At 48.8% G+C, this 24,880-nt stretch overlaps 1 protein-coding gene across 3 annotated transcripts in view; it reads right to left on the minus strand.

Moving 5' to 3' along the window:
* Positions 1-24,880, minus strand: part of JADE2 (jade family PHD finger 2) — a 71,828-nt gene that overhangs the window by 43,909 nt on the left and 3,039 nt on the right. For 2 of the 3 annotated variants that reach the window (XM_058848959.1, XM_058848956.1), the window contains exons 2-4: positions 21,128-21,185; positions 18,594-18,679; positions 7,068-7,225 (exon numbers count right to left, since the gene is read on the minus strand). In XM_058848959.1, the coding sequence (XP_058704942.1) occupies positions 7,068-7,225; positions 18,594-18,679; positions 21,128-21,185 (302 nt within the window). Of the gene's footprint in view, positions 1-7,067; positions 7,226-18,593; positions 18,680-21,127; positions 21,186-24,762; position 24,880 lie in introns of all 3 variants that reach the window. The other variant, XM_058848957.1, reaches the window with a different exon arrangement.

The following is a 24,880-nucleotide window of genomic DNA, read 5'->3' on the forward strand; positions in this document are numbered from 1 at the left end:
GGAGTGAGATGGGGAGGCTCCCAAGGCTCTACCAAACCAGAGTCAGTCCCAAGAGCTGTAAACCTTGTTACAGAGCAGCAGGAAATAAAGCTCTCTCATTCTATACATTTGCTGCTGAAGTACACTTGACTTTCTGTGTGCTTGATCCAGTATAAACCACAGGCATCCACTGGGAGGATTAGCAAACATTCAAAATAAAAGTCCAAGTGGCTCAGAATGAGGTAAGAACAGTCTGGATTAACACATTTCCCATAGCAAACTAATAAAGGTGAGGACTTGCTGAAAGCCCACACAAGAACTTGTCAAGCAGAGAGTAAACCAGAAATGATGACAAGTAACAGGCAGAGTAAATCACACTTACTCCTTTGCAAAGCAGGCGCAGGCAGTGGGCGCGAGCCAACAACCTTCTGCAGCACCAGCACCACCTTCTGCAGCACCAGCACCACCTTCTGCATGGCCCAGACCCTCTGCTGCCTCTGATTCATCCCATCCCAAAGCAGGTACCTGAAGCACTGGCAGGACAGACCACCCTGTGCACAGCCCATCCCTCCCCAGAGACAAGGGCTGCCTGAGCAGATCTGACTGGAAACCTTCCGCTCCCACTGGCAAAACTGGAGACAAAACTCACTGATGTCACATCACTAGGATTATTTTGCAGTCCTGGATCAATGCCACTGGCCAGCCCATGCTCACCACAGCCAGCTGTGAGGGTCCCCAGGAATGGGCAGGCAGGGAGCCTTCCTCTCCCCACACATGGCCCAGGGCTTGTGATCAAAACATTTAAGTCGAGGGCAACTGGGATCTTCACTTCTTTTGATCAGAGCACAGTCTCTGAGGGAAGTGTACATGTATTTCTGGAGCATACCAGAACACAGGCATACTTAAGGGCAGGCAGCCACAGAATGGGGATAACCAACCCAAGAAATAGCCCTCTGTAAAATCGCCAGCATGCCATCTGCAAGCTCCAAACTCACACATTTTTCATGATGAGCTGGAGGGAAGGAAAAAAAAAAAAACAGGGAAAAATAAGAAAAAAAAAAAAAAAGGATTATGTTACAAAAAAAAAAAAAAGCTCTGCTCCAGAAGCTACTCAAACTGCTGCAGAATCCTGCCTGCCCCTTCTGCAGCAAAGCCCAAGGGAAGCAGCTGATGAGTCAACAGCCAGCCTGCGTCGCCGACCGAAGAAAGGAAGTCCAATCTCACCACTCGAGAACAAAGTGTGCTGGTTCATCGAGTACACACTGAGAACACAGCCTCGGGAAGCCCTCCCTGGGCTGGGAGCTGCAAGGATTCAGCCTGGCTGCCAGCCAGCACTCCCCAGGGACAGGGAGAGGTGACGTCCAGGCATAGCTGGGACATCTGCACCATGCCACCCTGCTGCCAGGCCAGCCTGGCCACCTTTCCTCAGGCTACCGTGCTCCACATTGCAGCAGAGACTGCTCCTGGAGGGATTTTCTCCCTTTGCTGGAACTGCTCTCTCACAGTGCTGGGTGTTCTGGGTGCAGCACCCAGCCCCGTGAGGAGGAGCTGTGATGTCTTTTCACTGCAAGGTGGGGGCAGGGATGTGTCCCAGTCCTACACCCACTACTGGTGCTCCAGTTCATTCTTCTCCCCGCCTCAGTACACTCATCTCCAGCACTGCTTCCCACAGACAGACCTGCTCTGCCTGCCTCCTCTTCCAACTGCACTGGTATCACAAAGCCACGACCTGCCAGCAACTACATATCCTTGGAAAGAGCTGCTGGAACTCCTGGAGACATGGGGGCAGCTCCTCATGGCAATCCAGTAAAGAACAACACAGCTCAGAGGAGATGAACACAGGCTGGGCAGCACCACACCACCAGGACCCAGCCAGCCCTGCACCAGCTGGATGTGTTCCCATGAGCACAGCAAGGAGCTGCTTGACCTGTGCCTGTAGCCATTAGGGAAGGGCAGAGGGGACTGAGGGAGGACAGGACAGGACAGGACAGGACAGGACAGGACAGGACAGGGACACAGCCCCCGTGCTGAAGTGGCAGACGGCGTTTGCGCTGGTGCTGCCGCCATCGCCGAGCTGGTACTCACCAAGGTTGTGCCTTCCTGTTACCACAGCACTTTCTGTTTTCTGTTAAAACAGGGCCACAGCGACGATGCAAGTATAGATCTGCAATGCCAAGAATATCTGGGAAGCCTGCCAGCAAGAAGCAGCCTTCCTGCTCGTCCTCCCGCTGTGTGCAAATTCACAGGAAACAGAATCTACAGCACACACTAATGTGGCCTAATGTGAGATCCAAGAGCCACCTTGACATCCTGCTTGCATCCCTGTCAGCCTGGGGAAGGAGCCACATGCCAAGAACATTAAATCATTAAATAAAGGAGGAAATAAAACCTGCACAGGTGCATAAAATCCCACATAGGTGCCACTGCTTTACAAAGTGATGCTCCACTGTGCAAGCTCAACACGCTGCCAGCACCGCCACCAGCAGGAAAGGACAAGCCCAGGTCAGGTCCTGGCACATCCACTGCTCAAAAATGGCTTCACAGCCTCCTACCCATATCAACTAACAAAGTCCATGTTCCTTGGAGTTTATTATGGTGTGACTCTGGGAATATGAAACTCACCTGAAACATCTTCCCATTTACAACAGGAGAAGTACCCAAAGCCCTGATGCTCCCAAACTGCTGATAACTTACCCTTACTTCACCTTGATTAATCCTGAAGCTGTACTGAGATGAGCCAACTTTGCATCCAACACCCAAATGCAGCCCACACCAGAGTGGGACCTCGAATCTGTCTCTCCTCATGCTGGGAATCTCTGTGCCTCTGTTGACACAACTGTAAAATAACTGCAGAGCTCACACGGGGGCTCTGTTAGGCTCAGCTCTGGTTCAAGAAAGCCAGTGGAGATCCTTGCACTATGGGCTCTAGCAGAGGTGGAATACACGGTACCACTGGGATGCAGTGTCACCACCACCCGCATCACAGGTGGGTGAGCAGGAGACACATGGGCAGGGGATGCCAGCCTGCCTGTTGGAAGGGAAAACTGGCCTTACTCCTCTGATAGCTCCCATCTGACTGGAAGTGGCTTTTATGGCCACACTGGAGCCCCTCAAGCTCCAGGCAATTCTCAGTTGTGTCGGATACAAAATAAAACTCTTTTAAATAGCCATGAGCCAGAAGTGATTGTGGAGAGGAAACAGCTGATCTCCTGCGCTGCCTCTGATGACCCCAGCATCCAGGTGGCTGCCAGCAGCATCCTCCTGGGACAGCAAGCCAAGATATGCTGCACCTCTTCCCTCCCTGCTTTCCTCACAACTGCATGGCAATTTGTGCTAACCCAGAAAGGACCCTCGAGTTTAAGGTGGCTCTTAGCAGAGGCATTTTGAGACAGCTGCTTTCTGGGGAAGGCATTCCTTAAAATACAGCTCTTGCCTCCTGCCTCACCCCCAGCTTTTGGCATTTTACAGCTCCAGTAAAACAAAATGTTTTAAAAATCTAATTTTCAGCTTTGGAGGCACAAAACCTAGAGGCAGGGCATGGGCAGGGGGAGCCGGTTTCCAAGCAGCCAGGCAGGAGATGAAAAGAGCAGCAGCGGCTGCATGCACGGCACCCTTTGGAGGACAAGATCCATCCCTGGAGTGGGCAGCAGCTCCTGCACACCCCACAGCACAATCCACTGGCTGCTGATGGCTCAGCCCAGGAGCCAACTCCTGAGCAGCAGCACCATGGGCTGGCTATTATTTTGCAGGCAGTGCTTGTCTGCTTGCCAGCTCCCGGAGCTCTAGTGTCTTCTCCCCAGCCCCCCCACCTCCCCCTAGGAATTTCACATGGAAGTGGCTGTCAGAAGTGACAACATCAGGACTGGATCAGCACAGGCATCCCTCCCTAAGGGCAGGATGCTCTGTTACACCTCTGAGAAGGGGGAAAGCAGAGCGCTGACAGCGAGAAAGAGCGTCAGCCGCTGGGCTCCACATTCCCAGTCTACAAAAAACATCAATGCTGGGACTTTTTTCAGCAGATTAAAGGAATTTGGACAGTCTATACCCAACACAGACAGGATGTTTGGTTTAGATGAAATTTTTTGCGTATGGTAAAAGGAAAGTTTGGAAGCAAAGGAGGAAAGCAATGCCGAGCCCATGGAGCAGCAGCCACAGGGTGGGGGGCAAAGCAGCTCAGGCAGGACCAGCAAGGTGCCTGCTCCTGAGATGGAGACTGGGGTGAATTAAAGTAATAAAACAGGGCAGGTAAATGGAGTTGCAAGGACTTTCAAGGCTGCTCTCTTAAGGCAGATGAGATAGAGTCATCTCTTCTGAAAAAACATTTGACATTTCTCCAGAACAGGGCAAGATGCAAGAAGCTGTCTAACCCTGGAGACAGCAAAATGACTGCAGTCTGCACTGTCCCTGGCAGTCCAACACTGCCCTTTCCACCTCCCATGCTGCCCTTTCCACCTCCCCTTCTCACATCAGTGGCCCAAGTGGGAAAACCTTGAGGGCAGGGATGCTTTGGTAGGGAGAGCTGCTCAGCAGGAGCACACCATCTCTGCTGTGCCTTCTGGTGTGCATGCTGTCCTGATTAAAAAAAAATCTGGCAGTCTGACTGCCTGTCCCCCTGGGATGTGCATCACAGCTACAAACCAGGTGTAGCCATTAACACTGCTGTAAAATGAGCTCTTCATTTCACTCCCATCACACTGGGGGAAGCAAAACATCCCAAACAGGCGTCTACCCGAGGACAAAGCCCTCCAGGCCATGCCTGCTGTCCAGCTTGCAAAGAGAGATGTTCAGGCAATTGAGACACAGTGCAAGACAGAGCACCAGGAGAAGCAAGAAGAGGAAGCTGAAGCTGTGTGCAAGCAGCACAACCTCAAAGCAGCCCAGGAGCAGCCTGCAATGAGCAGGGCATGACACAAACTAGAGGGGCTGCAGAAATCCACCTGGGATTAGCTGGCAGTGATGGAGTCAGCAATGAGTATCTCTGAGAGGTCATAGAAAATGGCTCAGATTTCAGAATTATGGACTGGCTTGCATTGCAAAGGACCTTAAAGGGGTTATCTAGTTCCAGTACCCTGCCATGGGTAGGGACACCTTCCACTAGACCAGATTGCTCAAAGCCCTGTCTAGCCTGGCCATTCTCCCAGAGATGCAGCCACAGCTTCTCTGGGCAACCTGTGCCAGCACCTCACCACCCTCACAGGGAAGAATTTCTTTCTAATATCTCTTGCTTTAAAAATAAAACTCTTTGTAGAGCAAGGCTTGAACCCAAAACAATGGTGAGGTACTGAAGAAAGAGCTGGAGCTATTTCAGAAGGCAATTCATCAAGGATTATGGAAAAGTGCCAATTTTGAGAATAATCAAACAAGCAAAATAATCCCAAGAATTAGGAAACTCTTCAGAGGATAACCTGACACTGGAAGTGAAACTTCACACTCAAGGTGAGTGGGCAGCACCAGGATGTCTCTCTCCAGAAACCAAAGGGGAACAGCACCCACATCACTGTAGTGATGGGGTGCCAGAGCAGGACAGAGTGGGATGGGGACCTGGGAGGGAATGACCTGTTCCAGGTGTTGATCTAGGAATATCCATGTATGAAAACATGCAGGACCCCCAAATCCAAGGGCTTGGAGACAAGCACAGAGGCACATTTCCAGCACTCCAGAAGCCCCTGGCTGTGAGGTCTGGGATGCCAAATCCCACTGCTGGAAAGCAGCACTGCCGGCTCTGCATGGGCACTGCCAGCCCAGGCAGTGCCAAGCTATCACTTTTCAGCTGGAAATAGCCACGGCACGAGCCCTCAGCTGGGAAGCAGAGCACTGGTGAGGCCAGCCTGTGGTTAGCTATCAAAGACAACTAAAAAAAGATATTTCACATACAGGCTTTTTTTTTTCCCTTCTCCTTTTTTTGTTGCTTTTTTTTTTTTTCCCAAGGATTAAATCAACTCAACAGCCCCCTTTACAACTTCCCTTTTGATGTGTTCAGACTCATTAAAGTTTCATTTCTTTCTCTGTTTTCCCCGGGGGAGGAAGGGGAGCGTACACAAAAGTTTATTTCAGAAGCGGGGTCGGCAGCTGCAGCAGCAGCAGCTGCTGTTGCTGTGGGACAAGCAGAGCCTCCACCAGCCTCTGCTCCGTGCCCAAATCGTTTGGCAAAACACATCCCCCTGCAGCCACCCTGCTCCCAGGAGCAGCCCCAGCATCATCCTGGCATGATCTTCGTGTTTCTGCAGGATGCACACATGGTGTCACACATCACAAAGGGAACACACGAGAGATGCAGAGCTCCTGTAAACCCTGGGGGAGAGTTTTGGGTCTGATCCTGAAAGTTTTCAGGTCTGACCCTGCAAGTTCTGGGGTCCCTTCCCAGCCTTTTCCATTCCCCCACTGGCAGCACCAACCTTTCCCCCGCAGCTTTGGCCACTGCCCTGGGATAATCCCCCGCACACGTCAAGGGAGTAGCAGCTCCCCCATGTTTCCTTCTCGCCTGAGCAGCTGTTTAAGTGTCTATTTTAAAACTCAGTTCCCTATTTTAAAATAGCTAATGAGCCCTGATCTCTGCTGACAGACGTCACCTCTACAAGGTCTGGGAGATGCTTCTCTGTTTGCTGGGCTCCTTTTCCCAAGCCCTGAATCTCAGCATGCCCAGCACGTCTCCAGCACAAACATGGTAAAGAGGGAAGTTTTTAATTTAAGGGCCAATTCCTGTTCCCCTACCATAAAATACCAGCAGTACAACCACGTGCTCCTCAACAGAGAAGCATCAAGCAGCCAGGCAGAGGCTGGCATTCTGCACAGTTTTCTGTTGTTATTTTTTTATCCTTCCTTTGATTTTATCAGATCTTGACAAGAGCAAACAAGGAGCTGTCCCAGATGGCCACTGCCCAAAAAAAGCCACTCACGAGAGGGACCTTTCAGGATGTGGTGGGAGGTCCCTGTGCATCCCTATGCAAGCCCAGAATGCTGAGCATCACCTTTATGTGCTCTCTGAGATGGTGTGCACCCCACCAAGGCAGAGGGAAGCCCACAGAGAGGACACCAGGCAGAGGGGGCCCCATGGACAGAAGCAGATGGAGGAGATGCTGCTGACTTACCTGACCACAGGCTCAGGGATGGCCTCGGCACTCGCTGGCACCTGGACACCCTTCTCCCACTCCTGCCTCCAGGGATCAGCCAGGACATAGTACTCATCAGGACTCAGCTGGAAGGAGTCAGGGATCTTCATTGCTGTTATCAGATCCGTCCGGAAAACCTGCACCAGGAAAAAACCCAAACTGAGTGCAAGGGTCTAGCAGAGGCTGGGGCACACATGCTGAGGGAGGGTGTCCTTGGGAAACTGCCCCCAAGGGACAGCACAGGGGGCGTCTGCATCACCAGTGGAGTGGCTTCAGGGTGTCAAATTAAGCCCCTGCAGGCTAAGTTTTGGGCAGGAGAACATGGCAGGGACTCCCCTCCAGCCAGGCAGTGCCAAGAGCCCAAGCCCTGCAGCTGCAACCCCTTCAAGGTCCCCTATACTGGGCAGTCAGGAAATCCAGCTACAGGGTGTGAGCTTGGACAAGATGCAGACCAAAAATTAGTTTTAAACTGAAGAAACAGGCTGCTTTATCTTAGGGGATTGATGGTTTCAGCACAGCCACACAAATCTACTCCAAATGACAAGGGATGTACAGCAACTGGGCTTTTCCACATTTGGCCTTCACAGTCCATGAGAAAATGATGTTCTTGACATGAATGAAGAAACACAGAGCCATTTGCCCCAGAAAAATGCCCCTTCATATCCTCCTCATGTCACCTCACCATCCTGAGCACCTTTGTGTCCCCTTCAGGTCACCTCACTGCCCCAAGCACCTTCATGTCTCCATCACATCACCTCATTGTTCTGAACAGGGACAGGCAAAAGCTGAAGACAGAAATTATCCAGCTAAAATGTGATCTAGATGCTGCTTATACATCCACAAACACAGATTCTTCCTGACTCACTAAACCCCTTGTGAGACCAACCTGGTCCCCTCCTGTAGGAAAATCCTCCAGTCCTTCAGTCAGTGAATGGTCTCATTCTCCATCTCACTCCTGGCCCTGCAGCATCTTCTCCCAATACACAAGGATTAAAAACTCATTCTAAAAATATCCCTCACGGTAAGTAAGGTTTTCCTTCCAGAGGGTTGCCTGACAGCAATGATTCGAGCAATCCTGCCTCTTGCAGCATAAAAATAAATTGTAAATGAAAATGGATGATTTCTCCTCTGTACCATCTGCTATTAGCTGGAATAATAACTGCCAGTGCCAGCAATCCTGCCTGGACACCATCTCACTCCATCCCTGCTACTTCTGCATTCCTTCCACAAGGCTGGGATGGATCAGGTGTTTTCTTCTGATATTATTTAATCTCTTCATAGTCTGTTCTTCAAATAAGAATTGCTTTGTCAGAATCACAAGAAATAATACAGTAGAGTTTTACATTTTTTGATACAAAGATAACACGCTTTGGAGAGTATTTGTGAACCCAGAGCAACTGAAATGCAGGAAACTAGACATTAACTAAGACCACTGAGACCAGTATTTAGGTCAGTTTGTTTAATCCTCAGAGTCTCAGCTGCTAACCCAATTAGAGTTAAATACAATATATAAACAACCTTTGCTATGTTGGGACCTCTGAATTTTACTGGTACTTTCCTCCTGATGCAGCTGCTTGGAGACATCTTTGACTATGTCTGTATCAACCTGATTTGAGCTGGTCAGACACAGTCTTGGAACAGCCCTCAACAAACAATAATTAACAGCCTATATATTACAGGCAGCTCAGTTTGGAAAGATCAGTGTCCTTAAAGTCTCTGTGGGCTACAAAGACATGGTAACAGACACCACAGTAACCTTTTAACACACTGCCAGTGTGGGAAATAAAAAAAAAAATATTAAGACAGGCATTAATTAAACCTGAGAAGGGTATGTGAGACATCATAGTCCCCCCAGTAGTGTGGGTCTGTGTATCCAAACAAGCACAGGAATCTCACTGTAGTGTGTATTCTAAAATAAAGGGTAGAAATACACACTGCTCTTGACAGCCCTGCACTGACAGGCCACAGCCTGGGTCAACAACATCCCCTTAACCCAGTTTCAGTGCCCAGCTCCAGTGAGGATAACATGAACCTGGCTAATCCCTCACTCCTCAGAGCTCCCCTGTGCCTGAACCACACAGGGCTGAGGCCACCATGGGGGGCAGTGCCATCTCCCTGCTTGGCCAACAACACCATACAATTATTGAACTACATAATTATTAAAGTTGGAAAAGCCCTACAAGATCATCAAGTCCAACTGTCAACCCAGCACTGCCAAGTTCAGCACTAAACCATGTCCCCAAGAGCCAAATCCATATGTCTTTCTAACTCCCTCCAGGAATGGTGATTCCACCACTGCCCGTGGCAACCTGTGGCAGTGTTTAACCACCCTTACAGTGAAAAACTTTTTCCTAATATTCAATCTAGCCTTCCCCTGGCAACAGCACAATACTGTTAGAGAAAGTACTGTTTCAAAGAAACACTACATGCCCTTGAGGTTTGTGGACAAAGCCAAGCAGGAATGGTTTCCAAAGATGCATGGCACCCAAAAGCTTTTCTGAATGGCCTGCACTGGATCCTGCTGATATGTGAGTGCCCTCCCTGCTTTGTGCCAGCCCAGCTCCCTCCTGAGGACACCTCCTTTGATGCTGTGAGGTGCAGGAGCATTGTATCCCCCTTTCATGCAGGCAAATACACCCAATTCTGCCAGGAAGCTGCTCAGGGCAGTGCTGGCAGTGCAGGACAGCATAGCACCATGCTCCTGCTTTCACCTCAGTGCACAGATCTGGCAGCCACCTCCAGAGCAGAGGAGAACATGAGACTGCCCTTTCCAGGACAACCAACCATTGGGAGGGTCCAGACACATCATCACCCTGCCCTGAGGCCTCCCCAGGCACCCATAGCAGCTGTGGCCTTCCCAGAGCTGCACCCCAAGCAAAGGATCCCCATTTTCTTTCACTAGGTCAGCAGCAGGTGACAGCAGTGAGGTGACAAGCCCTGTCTCTTTGGAGTAACACCAGGGCTGGGAACCCATGGAACAGTGTCAAAACCCTGGCCCAACACTCTCCACCTACTGATGAAGAGGGAGACAGAGGAGCCTGCACAGCAATGGGACCAGCCCTTGGTACAATTTCTCCCCTCTGCACGGTGCAGATCCCAGGCTCGTGTTCTCCTGCATTAAGTCTCCCCCAAATTCATCCCTTCTGGCTTTTCAGCTCGCATCAGCATAGAAGCTGAGTTTTAATTTTAAGCCAAATAAGCACGATTGTATCTATTTCCCTGAAGATAAGGCGCATCACAGGCTGGATTTGCAATCTCACTACTTCATTTATTTAGTCCTTCTTGGAAAACAGATAAGCTCACCCATCCGACGGCAGCACACGCGCCCCTACTTTATCACAGCGACGCCTCTGTCTTTTCATGAAGAACTGGATATGCTCAAATTATTAACTATCAAAGCAGAACACTTTAGAAATGATAGAACAGCACAGAAATTGTAAAGGAAAGCAGATCAGTTGTCTGGAAATCTCCCAACAGCTAATATGCTCAAATTGTAATCTAAATGTCTTTTTGTTTTGAATTGTCTGGGATTAGGGTTGGGAAAAGACTCAATTATTCTACTCAAACTCTTCTGAATTATTTATGAAAACCAAATAAAGGATAAATTGGGCACTGATGAACTGAGGACCTGGCGATGAAGAGAAAGTTGGGTACCAGAAAACAAGCAATTTTCCCTCAATAGGAGTGTTTACTGTTTCTCCTGGGCCGTGGGAGCTGACAGATTGTCTGCTGCCCTGCACCCACTCCCCCCACCACCACCACAGCCCTGGCCAGGCTCTGTCCTTCCCTTTCAGCCCTGAATGGAATCTGAGTTACTGTTTATCAATCTGCCATTAAGGATAAAGGCCAAACCAAGACATTCCTTTATTACATCTGCTTGCTCAGGAACCTCATGGAGGTTTAGTGATGCTCAGAGATGCATCACACCAGTGCCCAGGGCCAGCCTCTCCCTTTGTTATTGTCAGCTTTAAAAATGGGGGAAAAGAACATGAAATTTCAAAATCCCAAGGTATTTTTCCTTCATATTTCCAAATGAAACCGACATGGAGTCCACACCAGGTCGGTGTGGCTGTGGAGCCTAAGACTCCAAGCAAAGAAAGGAACATGGAGAAATCCTTCATGTCTCTTGTATCTCACATGCCAGGCAGGCCTGCATTACCCACCCCACTACTTCCCCATCCTTGCAGCCCACCAGCCTATCGACTCACCAGTACAGCCAGTCCTGGCAGTCTGGCAACATGAGGAGTCCCTGGGACACCACAGCCATGGTGCTCCCCAACAATATGTCGGTATTTTTGCAGTTCCTGTAATTTGCTATTTTGAAGCAAAAGCTGAACTGCTTTTACTCCTCAAAAATATAAAAAAAATCCCTGAGCTAATTAAATGTAACATCCTCAGATGTTCACATCCCCTGATGTTCACATCCCGATGTGTCACGTGAATCTGGCTGGCACTGGAAGGACGCTCCTGTGGGTATGGCAGAAACCAGCAAGGCAAGGATTGGATTTGGCTCTTCCTTGAGCCCCTGGTACCTTATACATCAGCTGCTCCACCCTGGCGAGGATCTGCTACTTCTCCCACTGGACACAGCCCTGCAGCCTCTCCCTGTGCCCTGTGACAGCTGTGAGTCATCTCTGTGAGCTCTCCATGGACCAGCATCAATTTGTCCAACAGCTGGACAACCTCAGAAAAAACACCCCTGGGAGATGCCAAGGCACACAGTGCCTCGCCACAACAGGAAGGACAATGGACATTGCCATGAGGCATCAGAAATGCTGCTCCCTATCCCTCCCTTAGCTAAGGACTCCCAGGCTGTGCTGCTTTCCAGCATTCTCCTCCTTCTCTGCCTCTGCCCCATCACCATCCAGCCCCTCTGAGAGCCTCTCTACCACCTTTCCATGCAATTCTCACATCAATTTCTAGGCTCTGTGATTCACTCACAAACCCTTATAAATGGCCAGCGATCTCCCTGACATCCAGTTCCCACTCCATGTGCTCTGTCAAGGACTTGGCTTTTCCAGTGACTGTACTGTAGGCCTGAGCCTGCCAAATATCCCCTTTGCCCCAAATAACCCACCCAAAAACACCAAACGTGGATCCCGTGGTAATGACTTTCCACTTGTACGAAACCAGCTCCTGGGTGAGAGCCAATGAGCTGGATCTGTTTTAGGCTTTAAATCGAAATGAAAAGAAACACTCGTCTAGCACTGGGTTTAATTAGCTTTTAAAGCAGCAGCCAGCCCAGGGACTGCTGTGCCAGATCCAGCACAGCCGATCACGCCTGGCGAGGTGGCGTGGCCTCGGCGTCCCCCAGCACGGGCACTCCAGGCTCCTGCTGCAAACCAGTCCAGGAGAAAACACATCCAGAGGGACCAGGTGGCTCAGCCCAACACAGATGGGCTCCAGCAGGCCAGGTCTCTGCACACCAGGCTTACTGAGCTGGCAGGAATTCTGTTACACATTTTCCCCTGCATCTGCACCCATCTGACTTTGGAGCTTTCAGACCTTGCTCCTGGGGCAGAGGAATAAGCTCAGTCCCTCCTCCTTGAAGTCCCAGGATGGGATGCCGTTTTTTTAATACACAGTAATATCTCTGTCCCTAAAAGTTAAAAAACTAAAAAGTTTTAGTGAAAAGAACTCCTTCCAAAGCACTCCACACTGCAAAGCAGTGGTACACAATGGAGAAGAGAAGAGAAGAGAAGAGAAGAGAAGAGAAGAGAAGAGAAGAGAAGAGAAGAGAAGAGAAGAGAAGAGAAGAGAAGAGAAGAGAAGAGAAGAGAAGAGAAGAGAAGAGAAGAGAAGAGAAGAGAAGAGAAGAGAAGAGAAGAGAAGAGAAGAGAAGAGAAGAGAAGAGAAGAGAAGAGAAGAGAAGAGAAGAGAAGAGAAGAGAAGAGAAGAGAAGAGAAGAGAAGAGAAGAGAAGAGAAGAGAAGAGAAGAGAAGAGAAGAGAAGAGAAGAGAAGAGAAGAGAAGAGAAGAGAAGAGAAGAGCTCAAAATGAAGTGCATGCAGAAAACTCCATGCTCACTAGGGTGAGGGTGGACAGGAGAGGTGAGAAAGCATGGTCACAGCCTGCATCCGAGATCTCACCTTTGAATTTACTCCCTCCATCACTCAACAGACCTGTAATCCTCCCTGATGTCCTCACACCCACGTGGTACCTGACAGTGATGACCCTCACACACACAGCACCACACACAATCTCACAGTGATGTCCCCTCCACAGCAAGCAGAGGCGGTGGGTGCTCCGAGCGCTGCTCCCAAGCAGGGGCAGCAGCAGGTCACTCCAGGCAGGGTGTGGGGCTGCTTCCTGACACTGAGATAACAAGTTTTCTTCAGGTTTTGGCTCAACACTTTCTTCTCTCCACTACAACACTCCCTGACTGCAGTCCTGGCAGCTGACTCCCGCATACCCCCAGCCATAACCACCTTCCTCCGTCCACACTGGGACCAGGGAAGTCTCCAGCTGCCTCATTTGCAGGACTCCCTCCTCATTTCAGCCAGCTCTGTTAGCCCTTCACTCTCTCAAGCATAAAATTGTTTGTTATAGCTCATGAGTCACAAGGATTTTTAGAGAGAGAAAAAACAACGGGAACAATGGGACCCCTGAGAATAGGTTTTGGTTGTACAAACTGTCTTGATATCAGCTTGAGATGGCACCTCTGCAAGTGCAGCCCTGGCTGCCTCACCCCACTTCCCCTCTGTTCTATCCCTGCTGTTCTATCACGTTTTTCCAGCCCTTTCCAAATGAGAGGAGTGTCGATACTCAGTAGCAAGGTTTTGAAATGTGGCTATGCCAAGAGTGTGTGGGCAACCAGGTATTACCTGCCTGTGAGGAAAGAAATTCTGAACTCCCATGTCCATTTGGGAGCCAGCCTCCTATCTCTTCATCTAGTCTTGTTTCCTCATGAACTGCTGGATGTTAAATGAACAACAGAACTCAAAATAGGAATAAGGAGCATTTTTGTCCAGCCCATCTCAGCATTCAGAAGACAGTGGTTTTAATCTGTTATCCCCATGCTGGCAAGGGAAAACTGACAAAGCCAAACTGCAGTCAAAGCCAAACTGCAGTCAAACCTTTCAACAGAGAGGGATTTTCTCCCCATCCAGCCCCATAAAAGCATGTCCAGTCTTGCTTGGCCACATCCATTAAAGCTCTTCTCCAAGCATGGAAGAGTGCAGGAACTAAATTCACGTTGCACTGGTCATTATATACCTAATGGAGGAGGAAAAAAACATGATCCAATGCAGTAAGAACTCCTTTTTGGAATAGAAAAGAGTTAAATCCTTTTAAAGAGATACAAAAAGGTGTCTTTCAAAACACGGAAGTAGTATCTAAACAAGGCAAGCAGAAAATAATATAAATTGTATAAATTTGTGGCTTCCCCTTCATCCTGAGCCCTGCCTGCAGCTGCAGTCCCCTTGCCTCCCAAAGGTCTGGAGAGAGGGAGAAGGGCAACAAGGATGTCCGGTGAGATGAGAGCACCTGCACAGCACAGCTGAGACTGTGCAGGGCTCTTCAGCTGAGAAAGGACGGCTGGGGGGCTGGCAAGCAGGTGTTCTGCACAGAAAAAGCAGGCTTTTGTCCCTCCAAAATGTATTCCAGCAGAGCAGGTGAGCACTGTGGATCTCAAATAGCTCTGGAGGGAATGACTAACATAGCAGCTAAGGCAGTGACTCAGAGGCAGCATCCAAGGGAGTCCCCGGGCTGCTGATGGCCAGGAGCTGGCAGAGAGAGCCAGCGACTATCATTACACCCTTGCCTTGTTCTTAGAGTCTCTCCTTAGACACTGACAACTGTTCCCTGTCAGAAACAGGAGCGAGGCTTGATGACTGCAGTCAAACCAGCAAGGCTCGTGCTCACATCCCCAGTAGTTCTAGAGCCGGGGGCAGGATTGCACTAATGTGCCACTAACAGAAGCAGAAATCCATCCTTCAGGCATATCTGATTCCCTGCTGCAGATTCAGATCCATGGCAGGGATAACCTAAGAGAGCATTCCCTCCTCCCAGCTCCCAGGGTGGGGAGCATGACCAGCAGCTCCTTGCAGGGACCCGGGGAGATGGGTACCAGCCACCACGCTCCATTTGCAGACAAGTTAAGAGACAAACAAGCACTAATGAGATTAATTAAAATCACCAGATTGGTACTGCTATCACTGCAGATGCAAGAAGCTGTTGGCAGCTGCCAACGTTCATCCTCTGCATTCAGGCAACACAGTGGAGCAGAGCCATGCCCAGGGCACATCAGCATCAGGTTTTAGCCCCGAAGGCTCTGCTGCACAGGCAAGGAACAGGGGAGGACAACTGTCACCTCTGCAAGTGAGAGAGCCAAGACAGAGGCCTGGTGCCTGGGACAGTCAGGAAAGAGCCCGGGCAGAGCCCCGTGACAAGCACAGATAAATATAATCACCCTCCCTGGCAATGGCCCCTTCGCGGATGTTTACAAACAGCTCAGTACTTTTCCATGTTAAGAAGCTTGTTTTTCCAGATGCCTTGTATTGGATGGTTTTTAATGTGTATAGTTAATCCCGTCTCACAGAGTCTTTCATAATAAACATCACCCCCTGACCTGACTAATAACTATGTAACACTAATGCTTTTGATATTTTTCTCCTGCCAGGATTGTCAGGAGGAATGCATGTTTCTCTGGGACAGCAGCTCCCAGAAAAGCAGGGATGTGACTTGGAGGGCAGCAAAGGTTGGTGGGTCCACACACATATGGACCCCCTGTTTCCCCAGCCCATCCACCAGCATGGCCATCCTCAGGACATCCACCCACTGCAGCTCTTGATAAAGCTACAAGCCATGTGTAAACCTGGAGTCCGAGTTACTGTGTGAATATATGTGTCCACACCCAAACTAGCAGGGGGTTCAATATCTGCTAATATATTTTTCCTACTCTCCCCATTATTCTCCTGTGGATCCCATCCTCAGCAGGATGGACAAAGGAAAAGGTGATACACTATTTCATGTGAAGTAGTTTGATAATGGTGTAGTTTGTGTTTTACATTTCTCAGTACTTGCTCCAACAGGACATGATGCCTGTCCCAGTCCATGCCTGAAATCCCCCAGTGTTCCTGGGAGGATTTGCCAAACCCCACAGTGCTTCACAGATGACAAGCAGCAGATCCCACACACAGACCAGACGGGTTCGTGGAAGCTCACAGGAACAGCAGAAGTTCGGTCACTCATGGAAAAGTTTGGAAGACGCTGTTGGAGAGGAAATTCATACTAGAGTGACCTCCAAACCATCTCCCTGTACTGCTGCAGGTCTTGGGGTGATACTACATCCAACCTCCAACAATCTCCTGACCCCTGAGTTCCAGCTGGCACTGGCTTCCAGCAGATGTAGACACCAGCAAGTGCAGGGGCAATGCATGGTGAGGGGAGCACAGCTGAGATCTGGACTGCTCCATCTGCTTGTGTGCCCACCATGCTTTGGTAAAAAACAGTTTGTCAGCTTGCTCATCCTGGCCAAACTCCAGCTGGAGTAACCAGACATCACCTCCCCAAATTCCCCTGGAGTTTCAGTTCAGATAAGCCACAGAGGTTCACTTTCTGTCCCAACTGTTGCTAAGCTGGGCACTGTTCAACTTTTGTTCCACTTTATTTGTTCCACAGCTACATTTCACTGAGAACCCTACTTGGTGGTATGAGCCCTCTGCAGGCATCTGATGTCTCCCCAGGTGCCATGGGCTAAGATCTAGTTTTCACTCCAGCTGTTGTAGAGCAGCAACTTGGATCCAGGTCTTACCATCAAGTCCAGAAGCATTTGCACTTGGGATCTTGGACTTACATTCAGTAAGAGTCAGGAAAAATCCTGGATGGCTGATTAAACTAACTCATATTAAAGACAAAAATGTGTCTGCACCAGTGAGGCAGAAAGATGCCCCACTCTTGGAGTGGGACTTTAGTGGGCAGCAGCAGGGTGGTACCTATATGACATTGTTGTGACATGAGTGACATCCTCTCACATCTAACATGAGGCATCTCTGTGGCAGGGACTCCTGACAGCACCTAAAGGGCTCACCCAAAGCCTTTATGGACACATCAAGCTCAGGGATGGGCAGTTATTTCTGAGAGGGGTAATGGTGCCACAGGAGGAGATGCCCAAAATGCTTCACTTTCCAAAGGAGGATTCAGCTCACAGAAATCTCCCTCACCCACACTGAGAGACACATCTACAGCCAAAACCCAACATTACCAGCGCTAATACTCAATTTTCCAATAGCCTTGTTAGCAGTCAGTGACACCTGCACCCCTGGTTCTTGTTCTCTGGAGTATTTCCAACTAACTCAGCTGGTAGTAACAGCTTTCCAGTCCCTCTCTTTATCCAAGACACAAATAACTTCGACTTTTTCAGTCTGTGCCCTTTGCCAGCAGATACATCAATGTAAACCTGTCAGAGCAGTAAGAACCAAGTGCAGCTGTAATTCAGGCAGTGACCACAGGAAAACCTCAAAATCTCGACTCAGCTTGATGCAAAAGAAGGATGTTACAGAGCTTTGTGCTCACCAGGCCACAGCATGAGGAGAGGTGAAATGGGGAGGACTTGGTGAGTTCACATGAGCCATGCCAGCTTCATCATCTGCTTCTAAACTTAGCACTGCTTGACTCCAGACCTCAGTCAAGAGGGAAGGGAATGTGAGAACAATATCCCTCTGGCTTTGCTCACACCGCTGCTGAAATGAAGATGACCACTGCCAAACACTGCAGTTGCTACAACAGCAGCTCATGCCTGGTATAGTTTCCATGGCTAGTGGAAATGTATCTGAGGCACGTAAGGAAAACAGGAGATAGCACCACCTCTTCCAGCACAGTCCTGGGGACAAACAGCTCCTCCCACCCAAGGCCCAGACCCTGCACTACAGAACCAGCAGGTGAACCTGGGCAGTGTCCCCAGAATGGGCAGCACTGCCCGCACCAGCAAGGGGAAACCCTGCAGCAAGGTCAGACACCGATGGCCTCAGCTTAATGTCCTTGAGCCCCGTGACAGGGGGAAAACAACACAACACAATCTGCAACTCAGCTGTGCTGTCTCTCATTTCAGCTCTCCATGCCTCCCACTTGCTCATGGGAGGAGTCTCACATCACCCTCCCCTGCCATCAGTGCTGTGACCTGTGCCATTAATAAAAGGGCACCCAGGAGGGCACCCAAACCAGGAGATCTTGGCACGCAGACACCCCAGTACTGCAGGACCTCCCAGTCCCACCAAACTTAACTTCCAAATAAAATTTACTTCAATAGGGATGGAATGGGCACAAGGACCCCCACCCTTCACCAGAGATGCTCATGGTGCATCCCCATCAGCTCCCTGCCCAGGAGAGCTGGGGTTGACAGTGCTGTTGGGAGTCGTGGCTCTGCAGCACAGGCTCTGGGCTCTCAGGAATATCTTGTCCTGGCACCTACTGCCCACAGACAGCCATGGGCACACTGCCTGCCATGTCTGGGCCAGTACAGTCCCATGGGAAAACTCTTCAGGGAAAAGCCTAAAAGCACACGTACCTCAGAGGGCTTCTTCTCCTTCTGCCGTGACCAGGGGGATTTGGTATTCGGAATTTTGGAGCATCTGGAGGTGGATGTGGTGTGACCTGCAACAAGGCAACCAAGACAGGTTACCCAGGAAAGAGTCAAAGCTTTTCCTTACCTTTGTCACCAGCCCCACTGCTCCAGCATCAACCAACACCTTGGGTCAGCACTAAGATGGAATAATACCTTGACATGGCTTCTTTTTTTACAGTATCCTCACCACTGCTGCCACCACCAAAAAGGAAGGGTGGCTAAAGCCTGAAATGTGCAGGAACCACCACATCACTGATTTTTATTTCCAGCCCATTTGTGTCATTATCACTTAAATGTAAGACTGCATTTGTTAACAATAAATAACAAATTGATTATTGGAATTTCTGTGTAATAATGATGACAGTTCAGTCTTCTGTATAGGACAGCCCCTCCATATTCCAGTATATAAAAATGTTTCAGTGACATTGCAACAAAATAACTAACAGTTGGCCTCTTTAACACTGACTTTATCCTTGGAGGGCTAAATAGGAGGAAACATCACTGTGCACGTGACTTCCAAAAATGATGGAGTCATGTACATGTACCTTCCCTACCTCGGGAAGGGCTCTGGCCAGGAGCTGAGCTGACTCAGGGATCAGGCTGTGCTACCACTGCAGTTGGAAACATCTGTTCTTCCACCAGCTCAGGCCCAGGTAAATTTCACATGCCTATTTTTCCTGGCAGGGGAAGAGGCACCAGCTCAGCCTGTATTCTTTATTTGCAGTGCACTTTCTAGTACTTCACAAAATGAAACCCAAATGTGGGGGCATCACCTGTTTCCCAAAAGACAGCTTGTTTTTTGATGTGTCAGGCCAGATGTTATTAAAGAGGGTTCTATATAAATGACATTCTTTATAACAATTCAGAATGTAACAGGACTGTGTAGACAAAGCCCAGAGCAGACATCCCTATGCTGGAGCACCATGGACACTCTGCTTTATTCAGCAAGCTGCTCCAACAGTGCAGCAGCAACAGCTCCACAGCTTTTATGGAGAGATCAGCCACTAATTTCCACCTTTCCCCCTTTTCTCAAGCTACAGTGTGATGCTACAGCTATACAGGCTTGGATAACACACCACAATGACCCTTTCCTGGCAGAGGCATGAAAAAGAAGGTCACCCCTCTGTTTACAACTATCCTGCAGGAGAGCATTTGTCAACAGCTTAGATATCACCTGCAGCATAAATATCCAAGCCCCATAGAGATAAGGCCATGTTGTTTAATACCATGATTAAAGATGCCTTAGCCCCAAAAGGCAGTGAGGCCAGTGAGCACAGCTCGGCTCCATAAGCCTTTGAGCATCAGGGGATTAGGAGATGGGAAGTTTGGAGCATGGCTTCCAAAACAAACCCCTTTCTGAGACAGAGATGTTTCAGTTTACGAGAAGTGAATGGTGTTGACAGAGCCTGAAACCCTTTCTGTAGGCACAGCTCAGCCCCCTGGTCCCCCAGGGCTCCAGCAGGATGGGGGTCCCTGCTGGCAGCCAAACAGCAGGTTCCTGTTGGGAGCTGTGGTGCAAACCCCACTCACACTGACAATTTTTCTGGCTGAAGCTGTGGGAACAGCAGCCAAACCCAGCAAGATCAGCCTTTCCATAACCCCCTGTAATCTCTCCATCATCCTGTTAGGAAAAAGCCCAGAAGTTCAGTGTCTTTAGTAAAGTCCCTTTCGTTCTCGGATATCCAGCAGCCAGATCCTGTAAAGTGTGGAGAGCAAATTCCCAGCACGGCCCAGATGAAATTACTGTGACATTTGTAAGAAACCAAGAGCAACTAGTAAGAAACTCCAGAGTCCAGACAAGGGATTAGGCTGGTGCCCTGAGGGTACTGAACACCAAGGCACTGCAGTATGTCTGCAGCAGGTGAAACCCTGGGATAAGTGGGAGAGTGCTCTATTTATAGTCAAAATTCAGCACATTTGCACATGTTTGTTGTTGAACACAGGCTTCTGTGCCTTCCTGAATGAGGATGAAGTGAGGTAGATGTTGAAAAGCAAGCGTGGGCTTGCAAGTTTTGCAGGCTTGAGCCTTATCCCTTTTCCCACATCACTCTTCAGTTTGCAAGAAGGGAACAACGTGGCTCCAGTTTTACTCTGACTCCAGTAAAAAGTCCCCTTTCCCCTGGTACAACCCAAACCAAGAGCAAACTAGCCTCAGGCTGCAGCTCACAGGAAAGGACAACTCATCTACAGAGGGTGTTTGCTGCTTCACTAGCAGATCTGCAATCAGCAGCTCTCCCTGCCCAGACTCCTCACATGAGGGAGACACTCTCATCAGTTAAGAGCAGCCACAGCCAAGTGTTTAAATAAATTGATATCAGCTTGTTGCTGCATTTCTGACAAACCCAGCCCTGCACACTATCCATTGTGCAGAGACTTCCCAGTAAATGCAGTTTCCTCCACTCTCTGTAAAGTAATTATTCAAGCATTTTGACTGCTGGAGGTGAATCTTGTTCAAAGCTTTAAATTAAAGGTCTTACTGTCAGTGGTGTCTGAGTTATCACTGCTGATTGAGTACTTGCGTCGTTTTTCTTCCATCTGTAACAAAAGAAATTGAATGTTACACTTCATGTCCAGAAAACTCATCTCAGCACCAAAGCACTGCTATCTTAATATCTGCCCACCCTCTCACCCCAGCACCAGTCAGTCCTCACCCTCAGGACAGAGGCTACACAGAGGCTAAAAAAAAACGGAAGGAAACAATTCTCATGGATTTGTAAAAAAACTTTGTCTTTCTACCAGCTTTTCCCACTCCCAGTAGTTACAGTGTTTGCATCTGGATCACTCAGCTTTGCATGGAAATTTGTCTACCCAGGATTTGCATTCAAATGTCTCTTCCTCTGCAAGAGCACTGCCAAGGGAGGAAGCTCCAACAGGGACCAAAGGATGCCCTACCAGGGACTGTGGTGCTGTTGGATGGCAGAAAAGATGTCCTGTGAACCACCTGTCTGAGGTGCAAAGTTGAGAAGTGTAAAGACAGAAGAATGGAAACTGCACACTCTCAGTATGTCTGCAGGGGGAAGTACGAGCATCCCGGAGCTGAACAGAACCCCCTGTACCTCAAGCCTGGGGTTTTACCCTCTGACCCATCCTCCTATTCAGCTGGTATCTACTTCTTTGAAGACTTTGGGAGTATCTGTCACACAGGCCAGCCTGAAGCACTTCCCATCACTGCACACTGCCCTGCCAGGAGCTCCCCCAGGCTGGCACCAGAGCTCCTGAGGGTGAGCAAATGGCTTCTGTACAGCTGCCATGACTTCTCCATCCTCTCAGAGCTGAAATCACAGCAGTGGGCACCACTGCACTGAGGAGGAGACCTGTTTCAAGCTCAGCTGATTGATTTGCTTTGAGACTTTGAACAAGCCACAGGAGTGCAGGTTCTCCTGAACCAAACACTCAGAACTCAAAGTAGATGCTTCAGGAAAAAAAAAAAAAAAAAAAAGGTACTTTCTTCTTTAACTTTAACTTTGGAAGATCCAAGTTTTACCAATGTGGCTGGTAGATGATCAACATGGCTAATACAGGGCTTGGTCAGCTATGGGTGGAAAGGGGTACCTGTGGCCCAGACAACTATCCAACAGGCTGCAAGCCAAAATACATCCACAGAAAACAATCTTAACCTCATGGAAATCTTCCTAGTACTTTCTGAGATATTTTCTAAGAATCTGAATGTGTTCATATGTCATACCCACTATTGCTTCCACAAATGTGAGAATGATAATGAAACACTGGGTTTGTGTTGTTTGGTTGCAGCAGATCCAAGCAGCACACAGACTGGGATAGCAAGCTAGAGCATGACATTTCCCCACAAACAAAAAAATGGTCCACATAAGCATATAAAAACCTTGTAATAGCTGTATTTTACAATATACGTGCTATCACAGCATTATAAGGGAAAATACTACAAAATAACCTGAACATGTTAACTACCAGTTTTGTGGTATGGCATTGCCCTGTCAAAATGTGACTTAAAACACCTTCAAACAGTATGGCAGTATCAATACTTTTCCCCTGATGATTCAAGGGGAAACAGATATTATTAAACCAGCCTTGTTCCAAGTAGTCATTAGATTTTGCTTGAGGGAAATGAAATTTAAGATAGCTCTAACTGCAGCTTACTTACTTTTAGTGAAAATCCTACTTCAACCTTTTAAACTGGTTCCTACTGGTCTGAAGAGGCAAACAGACATTTGGAGCACAAAGCAATGCTTTTATTGATTCTGGAATTCCAAATCACAGAGATTAAATAAGCCAAAGCCAAGAGAAGGAAAATAGACACCTGAGCTGAAGCAAAGGAATGCTTCTGATAGCCAGTAACATTTCCCAGGTTTCCCATCTTTGCTTTTACAGCAAGACAGCATCACTGACATCACTCTCCTTCCAAGGCAGGGGAAAAGCTTTACAAATCAATGCCCAGCACAGGTAGAAGGAGGCTGGCACTGGTTTCAGCTGATATATATGAGGCAATGCACTCATCATCCCTCTAACTGAACTTGGTCCCTGCATCCTGCTTCCGTCCTACAGCTGCCTGCAGAATTAACACACCCACTACATAACAAGATGAATTGATATTCACATACAGAAGTGGTTCACACTGCAGGTAAAAATAGTGTCTGTACTTCAGTAAATCATTTTGCCACTGTTTGGCAGGGTGCAAGATGGCATCCTCCAAACCAAACTGCATTAAATTTCTGAATGAAATTTTGGCTTGAGTGAAGTATGGACATCTCTGAACAGCAGCACTGAAAGGCTGGGCAGGGAATGGCACACAAGGTACAGTGTGCCTGAAGGGAGCAAAAGCTTTGGCTAAAACCAGGCCATCCCAGAAAATGGTTACATTCCAGGCCGTGCTAAGATGCTGTTTTCTGAGGGACTCATCTTGAGCAGCCAAACAGTAGTAAACCGCATGGCACTTAACAGAGGAATTTACTGTAGAAGGGTAATTGGGCCATTTCCCCATCTGTATCCCAGAGTTATAAAGTCTGATGGTGGCTGATGGTGCCTTTTTGGCAACCGCAGGGGGTTGCCCACATCCCTCCCAGGGCTGGAGCTCCAGGAGCAATTCAGCTGGTAAGCTACTTAAGTCCCCACAAAATATGGCCTCTGCTCCAAAATTAATCTCTTGTTTACATTGAAAGTTAATTTCACCTTTAACTGACCCATTCCCCACATGGCATCATTAATAAAGTCATAAACAAATACCAAAAAAATTTGTAATACTTTGAAAAGGTCACTGTTAGGTCAAACTTGGCCCAAAATCTAGTTTTTACAGAGCCAGAAACCAAGTGAAAGGTTTCTATGTAGGCTTGCTTAAAAAATTCAAACAGAAACAGATGTGGGTTTCTTTTATAAACAAATGAACATCCCCCTGAAGTGTCTGCAACTCAAATCCACAGGCATAGCCCTGGCTAAGCCTGGAAACCAAAAACTGAACTGCTTGCAAACTAACACATGTTTAGCATTGCCATTGTTCAAGCAGAGAAAGGCAGATAAATGCTAAACCAAGGAAGATGATGGCCCTTCATCAGCCTAAACAAATGTAAATCACTATGTCCTTGGACAAATTAGCACCACCATAGGTGTTAAAATGGAGATGCTGGCCTGAGGCTGGCCTGCTTCACAGCAGGGGAAGGCTGGAGAGGAGCTCTTGGGAATGCAATTTTGCCCAGCCCATGCAACCTCGGAGAGGTGAAGGCAGCTACTCCTGGAACACAGAGATGCCTCTGCCCAGATCCTGAGCTCAGCTGGGCACACTGCCAGAGACAGGCACCCACTCCCATCCACACTAAACTGAAATGCTTCATCCAGCCTTCAGCTAGTACAGAAATCTTTCTCTGCAGACCCCTCCACCAGCCCTGTGCTCTGGGAAACCCCCTGATGTTTCCCAGCTCCCTGCAAACTCTTCTGCACATCAAGTCCATGTGGGGTTTGGAGAATTTTAGTAGCATCCCAGCACCCTGTGCAGAGGCTGTTTCCACTGTTTCCAAGAAAAACCATTCTGAATTGTGGCAAGCAAATAGAGATATTCATACATGCCTGTGCTCCCCACTTCCACAGGGAACAGGCACAGAAACCTGCGTAAGTTGCAGGGGGAAAAAACAAATTTGGTCGTCACCTCTTCCCAGCCTCCCCGCAGGTTGAGGGATGCGCCGCGCTCGGTCCCCGCGCTGTCACCTCTGACGCTGTGAGCAACACCGGCTGAATGATGTGCTCTGTTTGAGCTGCAATGAGAC

Source organism: Poecile atricapillus, chromosome 13, assembly GCF_030490865.1.
Source record: "Poecile atricapillus isolate bPoeAtr1 chromosome 13, bPoeAtr1.hap1, whole genome shotgun sequence".
Lineage (NCBI taxonomy): Eukaryota > Metazoa > Chordata > Aves > Passeriformes > Paridae > Poecile > Poecile atricapillus.